General features: G+C 39.4%; 3 protein-coding genes across 3 annotated transcripts; all 3 read left to right on the forward strand.

The window, feature by feature from the left end:
• bloc1s4 (biogenesis of lysosomal organelles complex-1, subunit 4, cappuccino) lies at positions 1-7,018 on the forward strand. The gene is made up of 5 exons (XM_031742411.2): positions 1-404; positions 2,259-2,330; positions 2,427-2,528; positions 4,244-4,378; positions 5,982-7,018. The coding sequence occupies exons 1-5, from the start codon at positions 63-65 to the stop codon at positions 6,078-6,080; spliced, it is 750 nt and encodes a 249-aa protein (XP_031598271.1). The 5' UTR covers positions 1-62; the 3' UTR covers positions 6,081-7,018.
• Positions 7,019-7,128: 110 nt separating this feature from the next.
• On the forward strand, positions 7,129-10,218 carry LOC116322191 (nuclear transport factor 2-like). Its single transcript, XM_031742202.2, has 5 exons — positions 7,129-7,260; positions 8,583-8,703; positions 8,795-8,866; positions 9,036-9,134; positions 9,943-10,218. Exons 2-5 carry the CDS (start codon positions 8,599-8,601, stop codon positions 10,057-10,059), a joined length of 393 nt encoding a protein of 130 aa, XP_031598062.1. The 5' UTR covers positions 7,129-7,260; positions 8,583-8,598; the 3' UTR covers positions 10,060-10,218.
• A 203-nt stretch (positions 10,219-10,421) lies between these two features.
• On the forward strand, positions 10,422-17,109 carry rrm2b (ribonucleotide reductase M2 b). The gene is made up of 9 exons (XM_031742421.2): positions 10,422-10,576; positions 11,139-11,303; positions 11,515-11,631; positions 11,908-12,041; positions 13,162-13,256; positions 13,379-13,512; positions 14,532-14,636; positions 15,072-15,185; positions 15,648-17,109. Exons 1-9 carry the CDS (start codon positions 10,544-10,546, stop codon positions 15,798-15,800), a joined length of 1,050 nt encoding a protein of 349 aa, XP_031598281.1. The 5' UTR covers positions 10,422-10,543; the 3' UTR covers positions 15,801-17,109.
• Positions 17,110-17,161: the final 52 nt, after the last annotated feature.

A 17,161-nucleotide genomic window follows, 5' to 3' on the forward strand; every position in this document is an offset into this window, starting at 1 on the left:
ACACACGTGATCTAGTCATTTGACAAGGCAAAACACGGCAGTAGATTAGAAAGACGAGCGACATGGACCATCAACGGGTTGACAGGGTGGGCCTGCTGTCTCCCCTGGAGGAGTCCAGCGCTGAGATCAGCACAGACAGCGGAATCGTCTCTCAGAGTGCGAGCAGTTTGTCGATGGTGAGCGAAATCCTCAGCAGCGGGACGGTGTCGCAGAGCCCCAGTTTTGGAGCAGCGGCGGGGGCAGGAGTAGCAGCAGCAGCTAACGTTATTCCTCAAAGCCCGAGCCTCGATGAAGCTGCAGAGCCTGGGACAACCGACAAGCACGACCCAGAGCAGGACGACGAGGTGCTGCGGCACACTGCGCTCAGCTACTCCTCCTACATCAGGGCGACAGCAGGAGACGAGGTGCGTGCTGTTATATCAGCAGCTAGGCTATGTTTAGCTCTTTGTTTATGATTTGACTGTCAGTACCGCAGCAGCCCTACACAGTCTTCCTGTAAACGAAGTGTTCCACTTTCATTATGAGTACCAAATAAAGTGATTTACATCGTCTCCATTAAGGACTGTATGTCTTATTCTACCTAGCATTTTCTTGTAGTCAATCTTAGCGTTACAAGAAAGTTTCACGTTGCTTTTGTCAGTAACTTGGACGGTGTTGGCAATGGCAGTTGCTAGGCGACACGAAAGTAGTGATAGGATGTTGGCTTTCCTTAAACATCAGCTGCCCTGTAAAGATTTATTGCAGAGGTTTATGTCGGAAATCCCAAATTAGGCCCACTAAGTTCAAAAACAGGTACAAAGTACAAAGGTTTGTGTTTTAAATGCTCTACGAGTGCAGTGGCGTAGTGCCGTCCACCAGCACCACATACTAAGACCGTGGCCCACATTTTACTGGGTTTAATGAGTCTCACAGTAAATATGCATCCCCAAAAAGAGATGCACCAGCACGGACTCTACTCAAACCAAAAAATTATAGGCTGTCAGAACAGTAGCTGGAGTAAGAGTTTAGCCGCTGATGAACTTTGATAGAAAAAGGGGAAACACCAGTATAAGAAGACTTTCGCAAACATTGAAGCTTACTTTTGAACTTGCATTAAAGTCGAATCTGGCCTTCACATGACTGATGCCTCATCATTAACTGACAGGAAGTATGCTCTGGGGAGAAAGGGGATGAAAGTCAATGAAATCAAGACAGAATACATGTGTGTGAATGAGAGAGAGAGAGGTGTAAATGTGAAGCTGCAAGGAGCAGAGATAGTGAAGGTGGATGAGTTGAAATACCTGGAGTCAACCATCCAAAGCGATGGACAGGGCACAAGTCAGGTGAGGAAGAGAGTATGGGGGAAGTAGATGGAGATAAGTGTCATGAGGATAGCAGCAAAAGTAAAAGAAGATTTGTGAGGTAGTAATGAGACCTGCTATGATTTATGGTTTGTTCAGTTTGCCTCTGACCCAAAAAAAGACAGATGATAGAGTTGAAGATGTTCAGATTTTCATTGGGATTGAGCAGAATGGACAAGTGTTTCAGAGGGACAGCTCAGGTTGAGGAATTTAGTAGTAAAGTTTGAAGGGCTAGACTGAGAGTTTGAGATGTGTAGAGATGGGATAGTGGATATATTGGACAAAGGATGCGGTGCCAGGCAGGAGGAAAAGAGGAAAACCACAAAGATGATTCGCTGCTGCCAGAATGATTGCTAGAGCATCTGATGGCAGGAAAATGAAAAGTCATATATTTACGAGCTTTTAATTCTAACTCGAGGGGCTTGAATCTGGGCGAAGGTGCGAGTAACTGCTGTGAAGGTCAAAACTGGGTTGTGGGATTTTTCATGTCACTTCAAAAGTCATTAGAAGAATGGCCTGAGAACTGATTCAAGCCCAAGCCATGTGACTTGAGTCTGCAGGCCCCCCCCCCGGCTCACAGTGATAATCCCTGTGGTCAGCTAAATCTCATTTGTAATATAACAAACCTCTGAACCCACGGAGACACACAACTCCTCAAAGAATTGCTTGTGTTTAGCTCAGGAAGACAGTTGTGTGTCTTTACAGATGCTGACATATGCTTCACCTCTGTTGGCTTGCTGATCTTAAGTGGATATGCGTGATACAAGGCATGTTACAGAGAAGCTGAAGAAGGAGCACAAAAGCTGCTGTGTTTTGGCCCTGCAGTCTAAACGTATTGAAGCTTGTGTGTGGGCAGCATAACTATGACATATTTCACATACTCTGGTACCCTTACTTTAAAATAATTGTCTTATCTAGATCCTGTGCTTGGAGAAAAGCTTGGAAGAGATGCTGACAAGAGTAGATGAGTTTGTTGGAATGCTGGATATGGTAAGCTCAGTCAGAATATGAAAGTGTGTCTTACATCTCATGTTTTAGATTACGTGGATAATTTGCTTCTGATATTCTGTCTTGTTTTGTCTACAGATCCGTAACGATACCTCGCAGATAGTCAATGAAAACCTACCTCAAATCCAGCAGAAGTCTGATGAAATGAGACAGATATACAGAAGAATTGATAAGCTGGAGGTAAGCGACTGTTTCATACGGTTCATTTTGTTTTCTATAAAATATTCATTTGCTGCTTTTATAATGCACACGGATTCCTCAGAGAGGAATCCTACCAAACTGCAAGAAACATTAACAACTCTAATATGAAATGCGTGCTTGTGATGTGATGTGATGTATATTGATTTGTGTGCAGTGTTTTTATTCATAATTAAATAAGGAAAGTATCATCCTCACAAATGGAGACCCTGAGCCACTTGTTTGTTTTTCTAGTTCCTCTATTTATTCATTCATGCTCCGAAAAGGTAAAAGTATTAGTTCCTGTTCCTCATGTAAAAGCTTATCATGCATTCAAATGCCTGGTAAGCTACCAGCAAAGGGGACCTTATTTGCGAAAACTGTGTTTATTTGAGTTCATACTCATGATTTCTTTAGCTGAATGTCATTAAATGTCTTCATCAGGTAGCTTGTGATGAGAGAAAAAGAAAATTTACTTCATGATAAACAATTATGTGAAATTTTTCAGAGGAATTTATGCAGCTCTGTGAAAAACTAGGTGCACCCCATAATTCAGCAGCTTGTCGAACCACCTTTAGCAGGAATAACTTTAAATAATAATTTTCTGTATGACTTTATCAGTTTGCAGGCATTCATTTATGCACAGCTCTCTTAATGTCCCATCACAGCATTTCAGTCGGTTTGAGTTCTAGACTTTGTTCGGGCCATTGCAGCACCTTAATTCTTTTCTTTTTCAGCCTTTGTGTTGTAGATTTGCTGCTGTGCTTGGGGATCATTGATCGTTGCATGAACCAGTTTCAGCCAAGCTTTAGCTGTCAAACAGGTGGCCTTAGATTTGACTCTAGAATACTTTGGAACACAGAGGAGTTCATGGTCAACTCAATGAATGCAGGGTGCCCAGGAGCTATGGGTGCAAACAAAACAAGCCTAAATCATCACTCGTCCACCACAGTGCTTTACAGCTGATAGGAGGTGTTTGTGCTGATATGCTGTGCATTTTAGCCACTTTACTTTGGTCTTGTTTATCCAAAGGAAGTTGTTCCAGAATTCTTGTGGTTTGTTCAGATCCAACTTTGCAAACCTAAGGTGAATTTTCACTCCTGAGAAGGTTGTGTTAACTCACACTTCAGTGCTGCAGTCCAGCAAACTGCCAAACTGCTTTTACAGAGGTGCTCACACTTGCTGATGATCAGTTAATCAAGTGCATTTTATCACCTGGCAGCTACTTGGGCTCATAATTCCTATTGAAGCGATAATGTTCTTATGCTCATTGTTCAGCCCTTATCGCAGGTGGTGCATGCCAAGTTTAAGGTTGTACGTTTTTCATAGAAGTGGATAGAGTGCTGTGTAAACTTCCTTTTTCACATGACTCTATATTAACTGCATAAACCTTTTTATATTAAAAAAATGTTATCTGTCACAATGTCTGCAGTTAAAATTAAAGACACATTTGTTTTTGTTTTTCATTGCAAAATATGATTAATATTTCCTGATTTGTAATAAAGAGTCAGATTGGACTACAATTATTTGTGGAGCCAAGGTCGGCATCTGCATGTCTGCTTCATAACTTGACAGTCCATCATTGGTGTAACAGCACAGTCACTTTTGACTGGGGACAAAGCGTAGCTGTTTCAGCTGTCTTTTCTGTCTGCCAGCCACAGGTAAATTGAATATTACAACTTTTGTAGCGAATCTTAAATATGCTGTTGTGTCTGCAGACCTTTGTAAAGATGGTGGGAGCCAATGTCAGCGCAATGGAGGATCAGGTCACACAGGCAGAGGGAGAGCTAGGAACACTACCGGGTGCTTTCAAGAAGATCCTCCGCACAATGACTGTCCCAGGCTTCTTAAACGTAAGAGCCGATTTCTGAACTTATGAAATATAAATTTGCTCCACTATCCACTGAGTTTGCTGTTTGCAGGATTAAACAAAAACTTATTATTTAGAAGGTTCCCAAACTAGTTCAGCTGTGGGCTGCCCACTCTTACTGTAGCGATGTACTGTAATAATCGGTTGCAGTCCAGAGCTTTTGCTGCTACTTGTAACAACCAGCACTTTTCACAATGTTTAAATTAATATCTTACTTCATTTGGTTGTAATTTCCCACTTAAATGAAGCAAAGGGAGTGAGGTTTGTCTTCATAGCTTTTCTGTTACAAAGACGAAGGAGGAGCCGAAAAATGCTTATGGATTTTAAAAGAAAAATCTCCCAAAAGACCCATAGCTGTGATCTTGGTGCCTCATCCCGAGATGCATTTGATGCATTTAGCCAGGATCACAAATGCTGCTGATGGCTAAGACCACATGCCCTGCCCACTTTCTCCGCATTGGGTCTAAATGGGATGGAATGAAATAGATTTGCGGAAATATTAGGTGCTCTCCTTTTAGACAGTGAAATATCTGCTGAGGCATTTACTGCCTCTGAAAAAAAAAATTGACTGCCTCCACCACGATCATGGAGGAAGCTGCAGATCTGCCATTAGTCACCTTAGTTGCATCCGCACAGGACTTGATTTGCTCAACGTTTGTTGCTTTGTAGCTTACGGTTTATTGCTCAAATACATCCCATATCCAAGGTGCCTGGGTAACCCTTTAATCCAAGGATGTCAAAGTCAGTTTACAGTGTAAGCCACATACAGCTCATTTTACTTTTAAGTGGGCTGGACCAATAAAACTACATGATAAATGTGTAAAATTACAGAAAACATTCTGGTAGTACTTTGCCCAGAGTGGCCTATAATTGTAAAGTATAAAGTTTCCACAATTTTTATTTTATTTTATTTTATTTTATTTTGAAACTGTGGACTCACTGTCTTTAAAAAAAACAAAAAAAAAAACAAAACCCTAAAAAACCTGACATTTCTACAGCAGATAGTGGAGAAAAAGAGGAAATTCCAGTAAATATTCTCATCATCTTCTCAGGTGGACATAGGCACGTCGGGTCCAGTGTTTATGTGTGTGAACATGAAATCAACTTGGATTTAAAATAAAAAATTAATGCATTGTAGCATGTATTGAAATCACTGTCAATGAATATGTTTCATCATAAAGCAATAGTTTGATCTGTAAATGAATTTAAGTGACAGAAAGTGGACGCTCTCCTTGTTAAGTAACATAGAGGATCACCGGTTACTCCAAAGATTTTACCCCATTCCTTATTTTAATCAGCCAGTAGTAGTATGTAGTGTCCAGAGATTGGGATCAAGGCCACTCAGGTCATTTGTAGTCACTATCCAGACTTCATTGAGATCATTATTAGTAAAGGTTCAAATTTCATAAAAACAAAAACATCCACAGTGTTTTTATTTGTTTTGTTTTTTTTATGTCTGATTAAGATTGATGGTGTTCAAGAACAGCATCATGCCTGCAGAATCAGTGTTCTTTTTAAGGTTTCCCCCAGCAGTTGTAACCACACTTCATTTATTAGGTTTTTAACTTTTGTCTCTTTGCTTTCAGAAACCAGCCAGCCCACGACGACCAGCACCACATCAGCGTCAAGAAATCCCCAGCGTGTTTCGGACAGATGATCATTTCACATCACAGCCGGAACAGTGACGCGCTCGAACGTTCAAAACATAACTCGGTTCTAACCTCAGAGGCCTGTTGGGCCAAACTGCACAGATGACTTTTACTGCCACCTATTGCAAGGAGGATCTATTGGTGCAGTGGCTTCAACAAAGCAATAGCAGCCTTTCTGAACAAGTCACTGGAAGTGAAGTGCGTGCAGACATTCTGCGCTCCTGAAAGTCATTTCCCTGGCAGCAACAAACACTGAACTGTAGCAAAATTATTTTAAAAGTGCCTAAATGGGTCTTTGGTTTTGTTTTCACTAATGGTGAAGAAAATGTAAGATGTTAAATTTGTGGCAAGTCAGGAGGACAAAGTTGTCCCACTCGCCTGTAGAGCACTGTATAGAAGGTACAATAAGATCTTCAAATAATACACAGAGAAATAACCCAGCTTTGTTTTTATGACTTACATTCCTGTTGATAGTGTTTGTAAAGACCTGCACGCTGTTATGAACTGAGCTGTATTTCTGTGTCTCTTCTACACCCCCACCTGCCAAGCAATACTGATCTTATCCTGTTAAGCATTTAACGTCTTCCATTTCAAAGTATTCACTTTATTTCAAGCCTTATCTTACTGCCTCTCTCTGACACGAGGCTACGTCTTTGATTGCACCTTTTATGAAAAAAAGCACATTATAGATTAGTTGTCACTTGCTGATTATGTTTTGTGCCAGTGATGAAGCTGCAATCTAAATAGGAAGAAGAGGAACTTTGGACCTCATCATGGAGAGGGGAGCAACAGTACCTAACAGATTAATGCAGTGCGGCCCCTTTCCCCTTTCTTTCAAAGTTTAGCCAATAATGGTCACAGCTTCAGCTCTGGTTCTTTGATTACTTGCCAAATTAGTTGTTAAAGATGTTTCATTTTACATGTTGGATTTGGTTTACGATTTTGAGATAATCATTAAAAAATATTTGAGACAAGTTCGTTTCTGTTTCATGTATGGGATCGTGAGTTTTAGTGTTTTAGAGGGTGGGACTAGGTGAGCAGGAAAAGCTCTTGACGGGGAACTGCGAGGCTCTCTCATTGGACGGCTTGTGCTGACGTCACGCGTTAGTCACAAGTCGGAGGAAGCGGGAACTCCGGTCACCTCGTTTTGACTCGTTTCCCCACGCCGAAACGTCTGCTGCTGGAGATAAAAAAGCAAGCAAAACTAGCGGACAAGGTAAAGTACTTTTTGAGTCAAGTGTCTAATAAAGATGACGGGTTACTCAGGCCTTTGCTGACACGAGTTTAATGTGGAGACAAAGGTTACAAAAAAAAAAAAAAAAACAGTTCTCGGTAAAGACAGCAGAGGCTAGCCAAAACTTTGGGACCGCAGCTTGGGTTTCTGGTTAACAAACGGCAGGATTGCGACAGCTCCGATTTATAGTCTGCTTAATCCCGACTGTGTTAACTAATCCCAACTAGTCCTAGAGTAGCTCGACAGCAATTTAATTAACTCCCAATAGATCTGAATCTGCTTCTCTTGTTATAGTCGCTGCAGCCGGTTGAAACTTTAGCACGAAGAAACCCCCACTTAAAGAACCAGGCCTCATTTTTCCCCCCAGCTGTGCAGTCACATCTGTATCCTTCAGCACGAGAGGCAATCTATTGTGTTTATCTTTAAAATATAAGTGGGGCTCATTTTTTTTTGTAAAAGCATGCCTCTTTTAAGCTGTTCTTCTGATGTACTTATCTGTAATCCTGCTCACTCCCACTGAAAATCTTAACATCTTCCGCTCAGGCTCCCGTCTTTCTGTCAGCAGGTCTCACTACCATCTTGTAAACCTTCCCTTTCACTCTAGCTTCTATCTTTCTGACACGAATCACCCCTGACACTCATCTACATTCTGCCTGCAGTCCTTCCCAATGGTTGAAAATGAAGTTTATTTAAGATGATAATATTTTCTTTTTAAAAAAATCTCCAAAGTTGGGAAGTTGCTTTGTTACAGCAGCTAAAACTTAAGTTAAACACAACACACGCAACAAAATGGCATAAGGAATTGTGTGTAAATCAATAAAATATGAGCCCTATTCTGGAAATGTTGGGACGCTGTGTAAAATGTGAACACAAACAGAATGCAAACAGTGATTTCCAAATCGCATAAGGCTGTATTTTATTCACAATTGCAATTTCTATGTACTATTTTCTTTATAATGGCACTTTTTCCCCAGTTTAAACATTAAATATGTTTTCTTGAGTTCCTTTTATGTATAACATTTTTGCGAATTAGGTTTTAAAATACAGTGACAAACATCTGAAGTGATCCTGTCTGTAATAATATAAACACATTAACTACAGGATTAAATTAGACAGTATCTTTGTTGGCAGATCAGTTAATTTAAAAGGCTGTCCATTAAGATAGTCACTTAACTGGCCCTTCATTTTTTACATGCATATTTTAATCACATTAGACACCAGAAAAGTCTTATTTAAGAGTAAATAATAAACACAAGTTCTTCTATTTTCTTGACTGATTTTACTTAGATTGTTTTCTTTTACAGATCCAAAGCTGCAAACATGGCTTGTGAGAAAGAAATATGGCAAAAGATTGGAGAGGGCTTTGTCCAGGAGTATTACAACCAGTTTGACAATACCAATAGGATGGGACTGGGTAACCTTTATGTAAGCTTTCCAGATATCTATTCAGTTCCATCACACTGGATGTTAAAAATATTTTGAGCCTATAGTTAAGAAAGAAAAAATGTTTCTGCAGTCTCCTGATGCCTGTCTGACATGGGAAGGATCACCTTTTCAGGGGAGAGAAGCTATAACTGGCAAACTAGTAGTAAGTATCTTGTTTTAGCAGGTTGTTGGTCCGACATGCACCAAGAAACTCCATAAGTGCTGCTTCTAATCCAGGTTATTTTGTGTCTGTCAATTTATTAATAATATGTTTACCCCTCTCCTTTCATCAGTACTTCAATCTAAACAATAATATTGTTCACAATTCACAGAACTTGCCTTTCAAGCGCATTAAGCACATCATTACAGAGCAGGACTTCCAGCCCACAGTAGACAGCTGTATCCTCATCATGGTGTTTGGACAGCTACAGGTATTCTAGTTATTCTTCACATTTTTAATGTTTTTTAATCATCTGGCTGAAGGACTGACGAGCTTACGCCATGTCAAGGCATCTGCAGTAGAATCACTTCTCCGACGACAGCTTTGGTCAGAATTTATTCAAATGTACACAAAATGTTCTCACTAATGGGCCTTTTTACTCAATTTGTGGTCAGTCAGAAAAGATGAGGAGGAACAAATATCAGTGGCATTGTGTATATCATGTGACCTTGTTCACCCAAAAAAACCAAAAAACATTTAAATTTATTCTAAAATCATCATTCAGACCTGCAGGTGTCAGTGTTTGGAGTGTTGGGCTCTAATACTGCTCTCTCTGAGAAAGCAGCTTTTATAGATTGCCCCCTTGTGGCTGGAAGAGTTACATATTCAAATCCAGTGAAATGCAGGGTGGCAGGGAAGCTTTATGTTTATTTTCATGACAGTCTGGCCATGGCAGGCTGCACTTTCCCAGTACAAATGACTGTTTCACATTCTGCAGAGCATGTAGATAAATTAAGTGTTGCAGTTCATTAAGTGTTTGATAGAGAACTTCTTACCAGTATGTGTGGGTGAGATGTATTAAAAAACATCTTAATTGTTGTTACAGTTCAGATAAAACTGTCCTCTTTCTTTGCATTTGCATTAATCATTTGCAGTCTGTTAATCAGCACGAGTTGGTTACTCGTTACTGCAGCATTTTTGGAGTCCTAATGAGTTATGCTAATGTGATTTTAGTTTATATTCCTGCCAAGATTACAGTTTTAGTTTTTCACGATTGTGCTGTTAATTATTTCCAACAGGTAGATGACGATCCACCGATGGCCTTCCATCAAGTGTTTATGCTGAAATCCCAAAACTGTGCGTGGGCATGCACGAATGATGTGTTTCGACTGGGGATACACAACATACCAGTGTAGTGATTTGGATTAGTAGGTTCACATTCACTTGTATCCAGTTCTGAATTCACACTGCGGTGTCAAGCTGCCACTTCTAGAAAGATATTCCACATTTCTTTGGTGTTTACAATGCATGTATTAATAACATTTCTATTCAAATAAAGAATTTATTACTCTAAACTGCAGTTTTGTCTTGCCTTCCTGTAACAAATAGCTTTTTTGGTTAAATCTGTTTACTCATAGGCGTTGCTTGATGTCTAATAGTGCAAGTGAGATGAGTAGGTAAAAGTCAGAGTGTGAGGTATTAGTCATTTTCGGGAGTTTTATCGTGCTACCCTAAATACACGTGTTGTTTTAAAGGTGAACTTAGTATTTCCGCTAGGGGCGCTATACCCCTGTATGTGGGGATTTAAAGTGTCAAATCAACAGAGCTACAACTGCGTCCACAGGGTTATGGCACCGAGTACAAGCTAGCTAAATAAAAACCCCAAATCCAGTCCTCGGAATGACTCCGACGGTGAAGAAGTCATCTTCTCAGGTACGGGAGCTCATTACTATCGGCCTGAAGCGCAGCTAGCTTAAACGTTTATTGTTACTGTGTGTAACGAGGACGTCGGTTGTGTAACTGTAGGTTTGTAGCTGTGTAGTAACCTTACCCTTTATTGAAACATGGAGAGCTAAAGCCTTTGTAACTTCGGAAAAGCATATTTTTATTATTGCTAAATGTGACAAATAATTAAGGTTTACGGCAAGTTTTAGCTGTGAAACTGCTTTCCTGCTCGTGTTAGCTGTCGGTCACGGTGTTTGAGGTTAATGGAAATAACGACTAAAAACAAACAAATCAACTAAAGCGTTTAAAATGTATACGGAAGGCGACCAAAAAATATCTTGCTTTATTCGTTTATGTTTTTCAAGTGGACATGTTAATGTCATGTCCTTTGTTTTGTAAAGAGTTAACGCGCAAGCGCAGTGCTCCGTTTTGTAAGTAAAGGAACAATCCGTAAAACGAGTCGTGTGGCGCGAGAGAAACAGCGACTAGGAGTCAAAAATGCAACAAAAACGAGACAGACACCAAATTAAATGTAAAGGATTGTTTGCAGAACGGCTTCAGAGAAGATGATACAGCCTGCCAGAATGGCTTGGAGACTGAGGAAGAACCTCTGCTCCGAGAGAACCCCAGGCGGTTTGTCATTTTTCCTATCCAGTACCGAGACATCTGGAAGATGTACAAACAGGCCCAGGCCTCTTTCTGGACCGTGGAGGAGGTGGGTACTGTACTTTGAGTGCTTTACTGAGTGATCTTAGGAAGAAAATATTGAATGCTACTATGTTTAAACAATGTCTAACCATCATAACAGTTAAAGCAAAGGTTTTGACAGTTGCTGCTGCTGCTACTTTCCACTGTGCACATAACTGATATCCACACATGTTATGAAAGAACTGAGACAGGTGTGCTTTTGATGGGGTTTTTTTTAGGTCGATCTATCCAAAGACTTGGCACACTGGGACCGTTTGAAGGCGGAGGAAAAACACTTCATCTCCCACGTCTTAGCCTTCTTTGCTGCCAGCGACGGTATCGTCAATGAGAACCTGGTGAGACTAGTTTGCAGGCCTTTAAAGACAATGCAAGATTATATATTTTGCATGTAGATTTAGAACAAGCTCATTTAATGCATTGGCAGCTGAACTGCAAAATTAATGAAAAGTGTTATTACTAGAAGCCCTCAAAAATGACTTAAAAGATAACCATACTTGATGTGTTAACATAAATGCAGATGGCACTCTGAAATTTGTTTTTTACTTGGTGTGGTTCAAGTGTTTTGTGGGACTTGCACGCTTCATCGCAAATGTTTTTAATCTACACAACAGGTGCAGAGGTTCAGCCAGGAGGTGCAGGTCCCTGAAGCACGATCCTTCTACAGCTTTCAGATCCTCATAGAGACTGTCCACTCAGAGATGTACAGTATGCTCATCAACACTTACATCAGGGACCTGAAGGAGAGGTCAGTTACTCGTGGTGGCTCTATTTTATTTATTTCTTATTTTAGCAAGTCGGAAAATAGTTTTTGTGTCGTGTTTATGTTGTAATGAAAGCATGAATCCTTTACCCACTTCTGTATGAGCTGCTTTTGTAAACTTTCTGGAGATTTGCAACAAACTGTAGCACCTGGGGTTTAAATACAATGGACCTAAAATTTCAACGCAGACTGTGTTGTTTATCGAGAAAAAGAGGAAGTTGAGGAAGTTAATACACATCCTGTCAGATTTTATTCAGCAAAGTCCAGCAAATCATCATTTACCCAGCTTTATTTTTTCATAATGGATGATAAAACTTGAATCCTATCACATTCTGCTTATAAATATTATTCATGTAGCACCATGAAAACATTCATTAAAGATGCCTTGTAATTAACCTTTGATTGTAAAGTCAGTCTCACCCAGTAAGAATGTTTTACATCTGTTTTAAAAAGTCTTGTTTGGCAGCATTTATTTGTTATATTTCAAGACATGTAAGCAGTTCAACAGGAAATGCTTCCAGAATATATTCAGACTGCAGCCTTGTCTCACTGACAGATTAGAAGCTGATAAATAGTTCACTGCATGTTCAGAGAGTATAAAGACGTAAATGTAGGCAAATGAGTGCTCTCCAGTTTGTGCTTTGAGTGAGGAAACAAAATGGTTTGTCACCCAGGCTCTGTCAGGCCCAGCAGGAGGGAAAGAGTCAGAGAAAGGCAACTACCTGGTGACTGATCCACTGTTTAAGTTACCTTTATTAAGTGTTCAGTTTTCACTGAGCCTGCTTTCTGGAACAGACTCCTGCACCTGTTCGTCACAGGTTAAGTCGAGACCGCTCTGCGGTAACTGCCGTTGTTTTCCCAGCTGCAGCAGCTTTGATGTGCCTCCAAACAACAAACGTCACTCACCAACAGACTGTTTACAGATGCTTTTAAGTCTAAACACTCAGCAAACTCCATGAGCCTTGTTGCATTATTTTTTACCCTGTTCCTGAGTGTCTTTGATTAAAGACAAACAAAATAAACTATTCCCTACATATTGTTACTACAATATAATTACACATTAAAAAGTCTTTAGTTCATGTGTTTTCATGTTTGTGTGTTTTAGGGACTATTTGTTTAATGCCATTCAGACCATGCCTTGTGTGAAACTGAAGGCAGACTGGGCGCTTCAGTGGATAAACGACAGCAAATCCGCATTTGGTAAGGGAGAAACAAAACACTACAAAAACACGACAACTGAAAACTACATATAACATCAAACTGTCTTAAAAGGAACCTCATGTTTGATCAATTAACAGTCATTTTTGACATTTGTGCCCCAGGGGAGCGGATTGTGGCTTTTGCAGCTGTGGAAGGCATCTTCTTCTCTGGTTCATTTGCTGCTATCTACTGGCTGAAGAAGAGGGGCCTAATGCCTGGCCTTACCTACTCCAACGAGCTCATTAGCAGGGACGAGGTAAGACTAATTCACACACAAAAATATGTGTTCTGATGTGTTGAAAGGATCCCTGAGTTGTGAGTGAATCAGACATACTTGTGGGTAAGAGGAAGCAGCACATATTTAAAATGGAGGTGTGGCATTTATGTAATTATTCCTTTCCAAATGACAGCGTGGCACAGAGTGCTTTTCATCTAGATGTATCTGTTGTCAGCTTTATGTGACTAAATGAACAGATGCACATAATGACCATAAGTTTGAACTGTTATGGAAAACCTTCAGAAATAGCAACAGTATGTCCTGCCTTTACCTGCATTGTCATGCTTATAGCTGGTATGACTCCTTGACTTTGTGTAGCAGCCTCAGCCATATTAATAAGAGCTGTATAATTCATATATGCTGTAAAGACGACATTGGTCTTTAAAAATAAGTCAAATGATAAGAATAAACATGAAAGATTAAACAGCAATCATAAACACCAATATACTGTAAAAGCTGGCAGCAGAGTCATGACTGCACATTCACCTCGCTCTTTGGAAAATGCCCTCAGACAGATATTTCCCTGTTATAGCAAACACTGTACAACAGCAGCTCTGCACTGGTTGTTTTGAGTCAGATTTTCAAAATATCTTATTGTTATAAAAAAAAATCAAGAGCCTCATATCCACTACCTAGTTAATATAACAAGTTATTGGTTATTTATGCTGACTGTATGATGGCAGACTCTGAAAAAACTGCTTTTACATCTTGCTGACACCCAGTTTTCTTTCACACAGCATTCACTGTGTTGAAACTAATCATCACCCTACTAATTAACAATTACAAGATAGTAGTTGTTGGACATGCAGTTCTCTTACAATTCACAAGGGGGTGCTGTATCAACCACGACCTTCATTGTTCTTCCTTGAGATCAAGCTGATGTAATACATGCTTTTGTGTAAACACAAGTCTCCTAAAATAAACCTGGGACTAAGTACACCATAAAGACACATTTTTTTCTGGTCAGCTGTTCTGACATGTTTTTTGTTGTTTGCTAGGGTCTGCATTGTAACTTTGCCTGCCTGCTGTACAGCTACCTGGTGAAAAAGCCATCAGAGGACAGAGTGAGAGACATCATCACCAAAGCTGTTAGCATCGAACAGGTCAGCTAATGCTACACATTGCATACATTATATGCTTGCTTATTAAATGCTGTTCACCTCATATTCCTGTTCATTTTGTCTGCACTGACTTATATTGCAGTGGATCAGTTGTAGCTTTACAGCAGGGGTGGGGGAACTCCAGGCCTCAAGGTCCGGTGTCCTGTAGGTTTTAAATGTGTCCTTGATCCAACACAGCTGATTTAAATGGCTAAATTACCTTCTCAACATGTCTTGAAGTTCTCCAGAGGCCTAGTAATGAACTAATCATTTGATTCAGTTGTGTTGACCCAGGGTGATATCTAAAACCTGCAGGACACCGGCCCTTGAGGCCTGGAGTTCCCCACCGCTGCTTTACAGCATGACATTCTGAAGCAATAAAATCTTAATAGGTCGTACCAGTGCTATAAGTCACTAATCGTTATTATTCATATACAGGAGTTTCTCACAGAGGCCCTGCCAGTAGATCTCATAGGAATCAACAGTTGCCTCATGAAGCAGTACATCGAGTTTGTGGCTGACCGGCTTCTCACTGATCTCGGACTGACCAAGGTAATGCTAATAATCATTAGTTCAAAACCCTCTGCACACCGGAATGGGTGAAATTAAACACAACTCCAGCACGCTGTCTCTCTTATTGCTGATACATTTATTAAATCACTACATTTCTGATGAAGGTCCGCCTGACCTTCACCGATATCTCATAAATGTGTTGGTGGTAAGCGAGACAGTGGGAGACAGCAGGTTTATTTAATTGTTTAATTAAAATAAGTGTCATGAAAAAGCACATGTCCAAGCCTTCATGCTATAGTAGCTGTAACATTAAAGCAGGGAACCTCTGAACCTCAGTGTTATCCATAGATAATCAAAAATTACCATACAGACATGTGCTGTAAATTTAATTGTGTGTTTGTTTGTTTTTTAAATCTATTAAACATTTAGTGTAAAATGAGGTATTTGGTGTCATAAGCTTACTTCTTTTTGTCTTTTTTCCTCACTTTTCTTAAATCCAAGGTTTACCAAGCTGAAAATCCATTTGACTTCATGGAGTCCATCTCACTCGAGGGGAAAACCAACTTCTTTGAGAAACGCGTGGCGGAGTATCAAAGATTCGGAGTCATGTCGAGCATGATGGACGGTGAATTCACACTAGACGCAGACTTCTAAAAACTGACATGGCATGTTACTGTGAATTTGTTACATTTGGTCAACATATTTATTTATTTCCATGCAGTTATTATACAACAGAGGTTTTCAAGTCTTACTGTAATACTGATACAGTGCTACGAAGTGAAGGCTGTACTTTTTTTGTTGTTGTTGTTGTTATTGTTTTTTGGTATGTTTTGTTTTGTTTTGTATTACAGAGGGAGAATTACTTAGCAACCAGTACAGTTTATAGATAGAATGGGTGAGCATCAGCATTTTGCCATCATGACAAAATAATGAGGGAGGTGACATAAATGAGTATTTCTTTCCTCACTGAGCATTTTGGATAATAAAAACACAGAATATATTTTTAACTTTTCTGCTTCGGGTTGCTTGTTTCTATGGCAAATTGCTTTAATATTTTCTAACTTTTAGAATACAATAAAAAATGTTTTGCCAAATATGTGTAGGTGTTGTAAATGAATGCAAGAGCTAAATGTTTGTACAGCTGAGAACCAACAACAGCCTTATTCTCAAATGTATGTGACAGGTAATAAATGCGATGTGGGTCATTTTACGATCGGTGGACAATGTGGGCTTCAAAAATGGTAAATAGTCAAAAAAGGACTCTTTATTTTCTAAATTCCTGTTATGCGCGTAAGAAAAACAAATAATAAACCATCCAAAAAGTGTTTTCTTTCAGCTCAGGCATCAAAGCTATACTTTTTATGCAATACTTTGGTTGCTGTATGCTGTGACATGAGAAAGTAGACTTTATAAATATTGTTTTAGAAATTATTAACCTTTAAATTAAAGATAATCACCCTCATACTAAATATTCATACAGTTTCATTCATTTAAACAATTTTCAGAACCTACCCTTTTTTTAGTGATTTTAGTATTTAATTTTGAGTGTTTGTTGAATACACTTACACTTCGTACACTTTTCAGACAATAATTGAAACTATGTTACAAAGGCAATAGATTAAACCCTTGTGAGCTAAGCAAAACATTTATGGTTATTTTATTCAAATTATAAAGCACCAGGGTTAATATTAGAGTAACAGTGTTGCACAAGATAACATGGCTGAATGGATTTTTTTAATTCACAGATTATGACATAAATCTAACAAAAAACAACAACTCAGGACCACGGATATATTGTTTAATAATATTCAGTATGTTGTTAACATGTTTGTACAGTAATGTTTTATATGTGCAGTCACGGGATTTGACTGACACGTATAAAAGCTGTGTAATGTAATAAAGCATGAAAGTGAAGAGTAAATGCAGTTAAATAAAATAAAAGAAGGAAATTTCAACAAATTAATTTGTTGTCTTTTTGTAATGTTGGTTAAACTGGTTAGAGTGACACAATGTAG

Source organism: Oreochromis aureus, linkage group 22 (genome assembly GCF_013358895.1).
Source record: "Oreochromis aureus strain Israel breed Guangdong linkage group 22, ZZ_aureus, whole genome shotgun sequence".
Classification (NCBI taxonomy): Eukaryota; Metazoa; Chordata; class Actinopteri; order Cichliformes; family Cichlidae; genus Oreochromis; species Oreochromis aureus.

Coding starts and splice junctions, on each gene's coding strand:
- rrm2b (XM_031742421.2), top strand. CDS start 10,544: ATGACTCCGACGGTGAAGAAGTCATCTTCTCAG. Junction 11,632..11,907: donor GTATCGTCAATGAGAACCTG/GTGAGACTAGTT, acceptor TCTACACAACAG/GTGCAGAGGTTCAGCCAGGA. Junction 15,186..15,647: donor CTGATCTCGGACTGACCAAG/GTAATGCTAATA, acceptor CTTAAATCCAAG/GTTTACCAAGCTGAAAATCC.
- bloc1s4 (XM_031742411.2), top strand. CDS start 63: ATGGACCATCAACGGGTTGACAGGGTGGGCCTGCTGTCTCCCCTGGAG. Junction 2,331..2,426: donor TTGTTGGAATGCTGGATATG/GTAAGCTCAGTC, acceptor TTTTGTCTACAG/ATCCGTAACGATACCTCGCA. Junction 2,529..4,243: donor GAAGAATTGATAAGCTGGAG/GTAAGCGACTGT, acceptor TTGTGTCTGCAG/ACCTTTGTAAAGATGGTGGG.
- LOC116322191 (XM_031742202.2), top strand. CDS start 8,599: ATGGCTTGTGAGAAAGAAATATGGCAAAAGATTGGAGAGGGCTTTGTC. Junction 8,867..9,035: donor CTATAACTGGCAAACTAGTA/GTAAGTATCTTG, acceptor CACAATTCACAG/AACTTGCCTTTCAAGCGCAT. Junction 9,135..9,942: donor TGGTGTTTGGACAGCTACAG/GTATTCTAGTTA, acceptor TATTTCCAACAG/GTAGATGACGATCCACCGAT.